Source organism: Schistocerca gregaria, chromosome 11 (genome assembly GCF_023897955.1).
Source record: "Schistocerca gregaria isolate iqSchGreg1 chromosome 11, iqSchGreg1.2, whole genome shotgun sequence".
Taxonomy (NCBI): domain Eukaryota; kingdom Metazoa; phylum Arthropoda; class Insecta; order Orthoptera; family Acrididae; genus Schistocerca; species Schistocerca gregaria.
In genome coordinates this window covers 67,012,948-67,024,193 of record NC_064930.1, presented here as the reverse complement: position 1 = coordinate 67,024,193, position 11,246 = coordinate 67,012,948, and the positions used below count along the sequence as shown (strand labels likewise).

The 11,246-nt window shown below is 40.4% G+C and overlaps 1 protein-coding gene across 3 annotated transcripts in view; it reads left to right on the top strand.

Moving 5' to 3' along the window:
- Window positions 1-2,562: 2,562 nt before the first annotated feature.
- Window positions 2,563-11,246, top strand: part of LOC126295110 (cation-dependent mannose-6-phosphate receptor-like) — a 76,374-nt gene continuing 67,690 nt past the window's right edge. The window contains exon 1 of one of the 3 annotated variants that reach the window (XM_049987369.1): window positions 2,563-2,840. Coding sequence is in view for 2 of the 3 variants with exons in the window: in XM_049987367.1 (XP_049843324.1) it covers window positions 3,098-3,103 (6 nt within the window). In the remaining variant the exon portion in view is untranslated. The other 2 variants (XM_049987367.1, XM_049987368.1) reach the window with 2 other exon arrangements.

Sequence of the window (11,246 nt, the reverse complement as noted above, 5' to 3'; positions counted from 1 at the left end):
CTTAAGAATGGATGAGCTTACATTTCTGTATGTGCTCAGTGAAGTGTACCCTCATATCACAAAGCACAATATTCTTTAAGAACTGCTACATCTTCAGAAGACAGTCTCACTGTAACACTCTAATTCTTTGCTACCGGAGAGGGATATGTTAGGTTAGGTCTCCAATCTTCTTAATCTATTTTTGTATTCAGCGTGCCTCACGTTGTAAAGCGCCTCATCACCTTCATACATCTCTATTAATCTTGTAGTTGTCGGCACACACCAATTGTATTTACCGGCAATGTTTATAAAAACACTACAGACGACAGAACGCTGCAGCGATGCTAGCGCTCCATGTGGTAACATTGCAGTGAACAGAAAACAAGCGACTTCCCTGATCAAATCTACAGCGAGGTCCTAGATTTCATCAAATATTGGACGACATTTGACAAAGTCCCTATTACACGATCAAATATCTTTGACAAAGATATTGGACAAAGAAATTTGATAGTGTAATACCGGTTAGTTAGGTTTAAGTAGTTCTAAGTTCTAGGGGACTGATGACCTCCGATGTTCAGTCCCTTAGTGCTCAGAGCCATTTTTTGAACTGAGGCGTCTTGCAGACGCAGCCGGAGAACAATGATCAGGAAGATTGCGTCAGGTGATGTTACTCCACGATAACGCCCGCTTGCATTCTACTAGATTGGGTTGGAGAGTCGTACAATATCGCACCCACATTATTCATTTTGCGCCTTCAGCTTTCCACTGTTTCCACTTTCTGTCGAACATCTTCCATTCTGGATGAAAATGCGCTCCGAACATGCCTCGTTAAGCTCTTCGCCTCAAAACTACGTGATTTATGAAGTTGAGAAATAAAGAAGTTACTCCAGCAGTGGCAGACTTGTAAATAACGAAGAAGACTCTTATTGCTGACTAAAGTGTCTGTTCAAATGGCTATGAGCACTATCGGACTTAACTTCTGAGGTCATCAGTCCCCTAGAGCTCAAAATTGCTTAAACCTAACTAACCTAAGGACATCACACGCATCCATGCCCGAGGCAGGATTCGAACCTGCGACCGTAGCGGTCGCGCGGTTCTGGACGGAAGCGCCTAGAACCGCTCGGCCACTCCGGCCGGCTAAAGTGTCTGTTATGTATATCTAATGCGTTTAATAAACTTACGAAAAAACACTATGAACTTATACAGCAACCTAACATATATCACAGTAAAACCAGAACTATAAATAATAAGATATCGATTTTGTTTTACTATGAATGTTTTTAGGTAGTTGATATATTTTCTAAGAAACATTTAATCTGTTGTGAGCAATATTTTTGTTAATATCTTTAGTAACATTTTCAATAACGCTTCAGTTTTATTAAACATACGTACAAAATTCGCTAAACCAGCGCAGAAAAATATTCAGTGTATAGTTATAATCACGTGATGCTGAGGGAACCAGATTAGGAAACGAGACACTTAAAGTAGTAGAAAGTTTTTACTATTTAGGTAGCTTTAATAACTGATTATGGCCGAAGTAAAGAGGATATAAAATGTGGACTTAGCAATCGCAAGACAAGGACTTATGAAGAAGAGAAATTTGTTAACATCGAGTGTAGGGGTGTCAGGAAGTTTTTTACTGAAAGTTTCGTATGGACTGTAGCCTCCTATGGAAGTGAAACAAGGACGATAAACAGTTTAGACAAGAAAAGAATAGAAGCTTTTGAAATGATGCTACAGAAGAAGAATGTTATGCTACAGAAGAATGCTGAAGATTACGTTACTAATGAGGAGGTACTGAATAGAATTGGGGAGAAAGAAATTTGTGATACAATCTGATTAGAAGAAGGGATAGATTAGTAGGACCCATTCTGAGACAAGGGATCACCGTAGAGGGTGACCAAAAGATAAATGCAGTAAGCAGATTCTGGGTGATGTAGGTTGCAGTAGTTACTGGGAGATGAGGGCACCACAGGAGCGAGGAATGTGGAGAGCTGCAATAAACTAGTATTCGAACTGAAGACCACAACAACAGTTATAAGGAGGGGTGGCACCTTTGACATTTCTTCCAGTCGCTCAGAATGACCTCGGTACGGCTCTGATTGTGTGGTATGTTCCAGACCAAAATTACAAAGCTCAGTGGACGAGTAAGGGAATTTTTTAAGAGCATACAAAGTAACCACCGTCACTTGCTCATTGTGCACAGTCTTAACTATACCTCTGTTCATCGCTGGTGATAGCGCCAGACACGGCTAGGTCCGATACTATATTACGTATATAGGGTAAACAAATCGTCCAATCAATGAAAGCGTAACTGATTGCTGTTTTCTCTCATTGTTAGAACTCTGTCTTATAGAGAGAAACATGAAACGCCTGTTCGGTATTTACTGTAGTCACTGAATGTTACACGGAGAAGTGTTCTACAATAATCAACCTGTTGCCCAGTCTGAATTACGATCATCTCGTTTTCTATCCGATATCGGGCTGTGCAGTACGAACATCCATCCACCCATCTCTTCTTTTACAAATTAAGCAGCGAAACGACGCGAGATGGCACCACGAAGCAGGCAAACTAACGCCCCTAGCGGAGATCATGACAACTTGGTAAGATGCCATACTCCGGAAAGAGACGTTGAAGTTTGCGACAATTGCCGACCGATAAATTTAACACTTATCTCGGAATCTGCGAATTATTAACAGATGACTCGCTGGGTGGTTCAGTGCGCCGTTATGACTGATATATTATGGCGGTTACAGTGTTTGTGTTGCAGTTGTTACCTACATACGACAATTAGTGCTTGCAGCAACAATTAAAAATCAAGAGCCCGATAGTGTGTCAAAGTGTTTATTATTCATACAAGGTAATTACAGTGTGCATGAATATGTAGAACTGAATATATTACCTGAAATATTCAATTGGATTTACAACTTATAATAGCAGTTCGAGCGTCAACCATTAGAACCTACACGATGCAGTGTAGAAAGGCAGGATTTGTAATTTGTAGAATTTGCACATGCGTTTAATGTTATTTTGGATGCGGTATGGGAAGAGGCGCTGTTAATTCGTCTTATGTGATAATCTTCAAATTATGGACGGGCGACTTCTGACAGTTGGGCAATGCCGGTAAATATTGCGGCTGTCAGTTGTTCTGATTTACTCATATGTTTACATGTCGAATCTTTGTTTTGATAATTAAAGCCTGTTGGAGGCGTGTGTCTGAGAGGATTAATAGTACTGAAATTTATATGAAACTATGCATGTAAGCCGTCTCGGTGTTCGAAAGTAGCAGTTATCAGTTGTACTTTTCCAAATTTAGGGGAGTTTTAGCTGGAGATTATATGTGCTGCAGATTTTGTTTGCCCCTTTCTCACTGAAAGTACACAGACTGTTCACAGTGGAGTTGTGTAACTGTTGAAGAAAGAAACCATGCGTGTGTTTTTTATAAAATTACTAATTCATGTGTTGTAGCGAGATGCTCAGATGTGTTAGTTTCTTTCTTCAGTATTTATAGCGCACAACATTTCCATGAACATATAATTACTTACGGATTGATCAATATACAGTGGCCTCATGATTCAGTTCTATAGCTGTGAATGCCCACAGTACAAAATTTTGTTCTCCCTTCCTTTGTAAGTGACTTTCAACAAACAGTACACACACAGCTTCAGCCCTGTACAAAAATTCTCTCGCTGACACGTACCACAAAATGAAGGAAGGAATAAAGTGTATCCCTTAATCGCTGTTCTAGCAGTACAGGTTCAACATCAGGCGTGATATTTTAGTTTATTACTAATTTACTGTTGAGTGTATTCACAATGCATTTTGCATACAGTATTTTCATATACTAGTGGATGTACCTGCAAAATTATATTATTTCACGACACATAGTTCAGATGATATCAAATCATAAAGACTGAGATGCATGAAAAACTAGCTTTTGCTTCAAACAAAGTCCAAATTACCAAGAATATACTCATCCAGTGTTTGATAATAATACCACCTAGCACTTTCTAACAGACTTTAAACATAATTTCAAACCTTCTCTAAACTGTTTCTCACTTGCATGGTTGACATCAAATAGGCCTAGTTAACACATTAACTCATTTGTAATGTCATTAGAATTTTGGAGTTGTTTCATATGTAATAGTTGGAGTCTTTAGTTGGGTTCATTGGTGGATGTAGATTGCCGTAGTTATGCAGAGAGGAAGAGGGTTGCCCAGGATAAACTAGCGTGCGGGCCTGCATCAAACCTGTCTAAGTGAGGACAGTAAGAACAACAACACGATATGGTGTATGGTTATGTTTCACCTTGTATTAAACTGAGATATCCAATATCAGTGTAAAATGATCCCTTTATGAGTATGTTTTATTTCAATATCAAGATCGTGTTCAGGTCAGTATGCGCAGCAACAGGTGACTGTACTGGCTTTATGTTTGCCAGAGTCAACAGCAATGTCTCACCTCTAGTGACATTTTTTTTCCCATCCTTTATCCATATGAATTTTTGAGAGGAAGCGTGAAATGTTTGAATGGAAACTCTGAGCACCATCAATCGCATCAAAACAACACCTACAAACTTCCCATTCTCACAGACTAAACACTGTGATGTCACACACCACAACAGCCCTACGTCACGGGTCAAAGCTGACGAGTGGAATTGGACGCTTCCGTTGACCCAATACACTGTGGGTGCCCACATATATTTGTCTAAGAGGGAGCAAGATTCCAAAAGTTCCATTTTTGATACAACTGTTTAATTGAATTTGGCAATATGTTGTGCCCCAAGAAATAACTTGACACGAAGTACATGAAGTTGATTGTATCTTGACTGTTACAGAGCTGTTCCGTGAAATTTTTTTAAGATATATTATTACTTCATTTACTTATTCATTAATTAATTTTTTTAACCTTACTGCATATGAGCCATCTCTTACATCAAACCAGAGTTTCACACATATAGTACCTTTTTTTTGTACATAGTTACCAAAAAAATAATTTTAATGTGACAAATAGTATTAAAATGATTTGAATGTCTATCGAGACAATGTGAGTAAATAATACTGACTATGAACTAATAAAGTTAACACTGGTAGGACTTCTGCTGCTCCTGTTGCTGCCAATAATGGTGGTAGTAGTAATATTAATAATAATAACAATAATGATAGTTGCAGATATAAAAAGAATTTATAGTTGTACAAAACAAATGTTTTCTGATACAGCAATTTCTGGGGTAAAGAAATTTAATGAGACTGCATCAGCTAAGAGTGCTGGGTAATGAGGAAGATCTGAATGGAAAGAAGGATGTACATGGGCAATTGTAATGCTTTTTACTGATTTAGTAGATGTCATTAATTGTCTTCTGGGGCTATACGTGGTAATCAGTTCTCAAATACAATGCTGGAAGATATTCCAGAGTCAGGTTCCTGCTACTGAAAAAGACTTCGAAAAAGTGGCTAAACAGTGGAATGGGTTTGAAAGGATTTTAGTCTGATGGGAATGGGTGTTCCTGCCGTGTTGTTCAGATAAGAGGAGAGATACGGTAGACAGTGGTCGTTAAGACTGAAGACAACAGAGGATATGGAAATACCTTATATATTATTATTGAGACCAATAGGGAAGAGGTTTTTATCTTTTTCTAGGGCGTGGAGAGATGCTGATGCCCTCTTGCATACGGCAGTTACGCGCTCGATACAATTTAGATTTTCATCCGTTATTACTCCTAGATTCTTTGCCTAGAAAGGGAAGCTGATATTTGTCCCATTTAGGACTAAAGATGGTAGGGATTCCCGATATTTCGGACAAAGTAGCCTAGAATGACCAATCGGTCCCACTTGGGTTTTGGATGGATGAGCTTTAATCCCTCATTCTGTGCCCGTTTTGATAGTCCACCCAGTCTGGTATTGAGATTCATGATAGCTGTCTTTAGGATAATTGGGTTTGCGCTTAGATACAACTGGAGATCATCAGCTTACATGTGGTATTTGCAGTAGGACAAAACTGATGACGTATGATTTATGTATGGTGAAAAAAGTATAGGACCTTATACTGAATGGCGGGAGACACCTGATACTGTTTGCCTCCATTGTGACTCTGTGGTGTCGGACGTGATGCGTTTCTGGTGAGATGTTGGGTGTGAATGAAAATGTTGCACTGCACTTGGCAAGACATTTAGGGTGCTAAGCTTGGCAAATGAAATGTCCAAGTCAGCAGTTTCAAAGGCTTTGCTTAAGTCCAGAAAGCACATGATTGTGCAACCATGGCAAGCTCCAGGCCATCAGTTACATTTATTAGTGACAAATGGTGTGCTGCAGTGTTTGCAGAGACCTGATTGCTATTAGTCTAAGTTGTTTGTAGTTAGGTAGTTTCTTAGCTGGTCATGGGCCATATATTCTAAGGCCCCGAACAGTGCAGGAAGAATTCAGCTAGATCGATAACCAAAGGGTGGTGCAGCAACCTTTTAGGTAGTGGCTTAGTTAGTCCCAGTTTTCAGGCCTCGTGGAAAACACTTGTAGTTAATGAGTGGTTGAAGATGTCTGTTATAGTGGACAGTAGTAAGTCAGTAATAAGCTTCATCATTTGGGCTGTGATGCCATTGTGTCCAGTAGAGCTGAGCTAATATACGTGATATGTTTTTTCATTGTGTTGCAAATAACAGGTATTACATAGAACTTTTTATGACTTCAGTCGTTTACCCCCCATAAAGTAATCAGTGATGGTCCACAGCCTTCTAGACAGCCAAAGTTTGGCTGTTGTATGGTGATACCTTAAACTTCCTGACACACTACCTCTGTTGCCAGCAGGTGATGCCAAAGTGGCTGACCTGGTTTCACCCACAAAGTTAGTTTCGACTTGTCTCTGTGAGGTGAGGCACTTTGGCCTCTTTGACTGACTGGGGGGGGGGGGGGGGGGGCAGTTGGAGGGGCACCCCTCACCTGCTTTGGCCCATGTGTCCCACAGTGGCCCAAGCTTGGAAATCTGACCTGGCCCCTACCATTCTCCCACATTTTTTATTTTCCTTGCCGTTTTATGTTTGCCATTTTTAACATTTTATCTTTCCTGAACTTTTGTCATCTTGTCTCTGTTGGTCGTTTCCTTAAAGTAGTAGACAGTGAGGCAGTGCTGGTGAGATACAGAGAGTGTGTCTCCCGCCGCACTCCGGGACTCTTCAGCCGGATTTGGGGCAGAGCAGCTCACCCAACTAACCCCCTCTCACTTCCCTCCTACTTTTCCTTGATTTTCTCTCTGTATTGTTGTATCTTGCTTACAGTGTTACTTCCCATGAGGGGCCTTTTGCATTCTTCTGAGAGTCTTTCCTGATCCAATACATTTAGGCTAAAGGGACTGATAACCTTGTAGTTTGGTCCCTTCAACTCCAACAGCCAATTAACCAAGTAATCTATATGAAGGTGGTGTCTGTTCAGACAGGTCCGAAAGAACAGATACCATTAGTGATCTTGCAGCTCTCAAAGAATGAAATTAAAATGAAATCCAGACCATTCCCTGCTTACAGGCATTGATAAATATCAGCGGGGACAGTTGAAAATGTGTGCCCCAACGGGGACTCGAACCAAGGATCTCCTGCTTAGATGGCAGGTGCTCTATCCGACTGAGCCACCGAGGACACAGAGGATATTGCGAGTGCAGGGACTTTGTCCACACACTAAATTTGTACTGCTCCTGCCCACTAGACTCATTACTCACAGTAGTCAATCTACCAATTCCCATAAGAGTTTGAGCAATTTGACTGTATACGCACTAAAGATCATTGGCCGGTAAGCCTTCGTATATGAAGATGGTATCTGTTCTTTCGGACAAACTTTTTCAGTGTGGGTACACCCACATTGTTCTAATTCTTACGGGAATTGGTAGATTGACTACTGTGAGTAATGAGGATAGCGTGCAGGGGCACTACAAATGTGGTGTATGGACAATAAGTTGGAAATGTGGGTCTCTCGTGGAGCATGCCGGAGATAAGTCCCTGCAGTCACACTATTCTCTGTGTCCTCAGTGGCTCAGTCGGATAGAGCGTCTGCCATGTAAGGAGATCCCGGGTTTGAGTCCCGATCAGGGCACAAATATTCAACTGTCCCCGTTGATATTTATCAACGCCAGTAAGAAGCTGCTGGTCTGGATTTCATTGTAAATTCAACCAAGTAATCAGTGAGTCTCTGTTTCATTTGTGGTTAAATCGTGGTTATCGGTAATGTGACGTACCAGTTCAGTTCTTCAGTTGGGACAATGGGATCAGCTTCAGCTTTTACTCTGTGTATATCAACACCATGCAGATTTTTCCACAGGGCAGTTGGTATACTTCTCTTGACAATTAACATATGGGCATGTCTGAATTTTACACTTATCACAGCTTTACTGATTTTGTTCTACTTCCGTTCGTTAGCAGTACAATTTTCAGAAGTGGGGTGCTGTATGTATGCCTAATGTGCAGCATCTGAGATTGACAAGCTGTTTTAGTCCATCAGTTAGCCAAGGTGCAAGTTTCCATCTTAGTTTTCTGGTCTTTAGGGGAGCATGTGTGTCATATTGTTGAGTAAGTTTGTTAGTAATTCCACAAAGGTGTTTGTTTATATCCGAGAAGGGAATAGAAGACATCCCCCCCAAACTATTTCTTGTGCCGCAGTTGAAAATTCAGATAAATTAATGTTTGGAGTCTTTGTATGGAGTCAGATGTGGTTTCTTCCTGGGACACTCTACGAAGATTTCGCCATGGGCATGTGGTTTCCTGCCCACTCGTGTCTAATAGGGTGGCTAGGAAGCTGTTTTCTTGGATAGCTAGACAACATACAAGCAAATCATATTAATGGAGTTTGTTACAGTAGATGAATTTACAGTACTTAACTTTGTATTTACAACAAGTTGTCACAAGCGATGGGCGACATGCGAATAATCAATGTCTTTCGCTATATACAATGTCCGTGCTAGTAGAGGATATGGATCACAAGCCATGACTCGTCTAGACGAGGCTGGTGGAAGTGGCTCTTATATTCTCTTAATATAGAAACCGCTCCCGTCATTGTATGGTCCTAGTCAACGTACTATTGGCTGACGTCTCGCAGCCTTCTCTGTGGTTATGTTCCCAATTTCGTGCCGGCGCTTGTCGTTACGCTGGAACAGGGCAGACATGCCAAGTGCAGATATTTGAAAGGTGTGAATTACTCTGTTTAAAGATTTTGTTGAAAATATATGTGTGGCTGCACTGTGTATGATGGGTAGGAGCAAGCGGAAGCAGAAATGCGTCTGATGATGAAAATGTCTGCTTAACTTTCACATTGGAAGGATTGTTGTATAGAAAATTTATGTTGGTGTTGCCAGGTATAATTATATGCTTGTATGGCCTTTAGGAGGGTTGTAGAGGACGTGTGTCAGGCACGATCTGTTAAGGGTCTTGATCTCTATGAAACTATATTCCACTTGTTTATCTTCATTATTGTTTGATGTCTGTAGCACACTAGGTAATAAAATCAGAGCATGTGTCACCGTACTCCAACTCTCCCCCCCCCCCCCCCCCCCCCTGCCCCCCTACTTTTTTATATCTTACCTTAAAGGTAAGCATATTACATTAGTATATCCAAATTACATATTTTTATAATATGAATATGGATGCAGGAAATCTTCAAAAACAATTGTCAAATTGGTAAGTAGGACTCAACCAAAATTGCCTTTGTCTACCTGGTTTGGTATGTTATTGTGCTGCACCTCATATACTTTAAGAACCTCATATACCTTTTCGCTCTTGATGTTTCACCATTTTTCCTTCTCATCAAGTGCAGAAACCTTTTTTTTCTTTGTTTTTAGCCCGCAAGTGTAGTATAGGTAACTGCATCTACAGTATAGTATGACTGTATTCTTCATACACTACTACACTCACTCAGCTTTGTAAAACAGAGTGAAGTCTCCGCAAGCCTTGATGGATCAGCTGTGAACTTACTGAGATTAAGATGCGTAAGCAAATGGGCCATTATTTTGGCAATTTGGAAAGGTGTCGGGCCTGTTACAATGCAGCCATGTTCATACTGTGCTAGATGTTGGAAGTGTCACGTTTTGTATCCCCTTAACCAATTGACAGAGACGCGATCGGGTACTCTGTTACAGGAATGTTGTGTAAGGGTTAGCTTCCATCTTGACTGCAGAACAGTGCCAAAACAGAAGCCCTACCATATAACTGATGTAATTTCACATGAACAGCTTGACAACCTTAAAATCTGACTGCAAAAGTCACAGTATATCATATTGCAATCCTCAGCTCCATTCACTTGGCCTCTCTTGTACAATACTCTTTGACACACAGCGTGCTTCAGATAACTTAGTCAAACATAGCTTTGCACCCCATTACTGAAGACACAAGTAATACCAACCAGTTACTGCTGGACCATGAACATACTGCTATGCCCCTTGCACTATATCCTGTCAGTTCTGAAAATTGACTCCAAGCCCATTAACATGCGACTATAGTTATAATTTTATTTTTTTTCATTTAATAATCAATCTCCACAGAAGGAAGGTTAACAAAAAGTTGAGTGGAATTGGTCACTTCAATAAAGGTGTGTTTATTTAGTTCTTAACCAAAAACATATCACTTGAAAAAAAATAATAAAACAAATGCAAGAGGGAAGGAAATGAAACTTTGATTGGCTGGGTTTTATTTTATGTTAATAATATTGAACAAGTTAAACTTTTAGTTTTGGCTTGTAATGAGGCACACATTCATTAACCTGCTAAATACTGTTACTTGTAAAGTGTCAGACTATGGTTCCAAAGCTCCTGGGTTTGATCCCTGGTCAGTCCTGGTATTTTAATCCGTCACTCTTCACTCTCTTTCACCTCTAACAATGTTTGTGAATTCCACCGTTGTTTGTTCAAGCAAGCAATAAACTGTAATTGCCCCTATAACTGGATGGGAAAGTCGGTTTGAAGCTGGGAGAAAGGGAATGGCACACCACTGTGTCTGTACAGGGTGTTTCAAAATAGTCCTATAATGGTATGTCTAGAAACCAGTGGCCCTTTTTTTTGTGAATAATTTGTCGTATTACTTGGTGTAGGCAGCACTCACAGGCTGAACTTGCAATTCAGAATCTGCAAAATCCATTTTCCACCTTCTGTCAACAGAACTGGAACAAGTGCTATCTAAAGTACATATTCAACTGATTTGGCAGCCATGTGTTTAGTGACTTCCTCAAGTAGAGTCGGATACACGTGGTCTTCCTTAGTTCAGAACTACGTAACTGTTCACAGGAGCAGCTAAAAATTTATC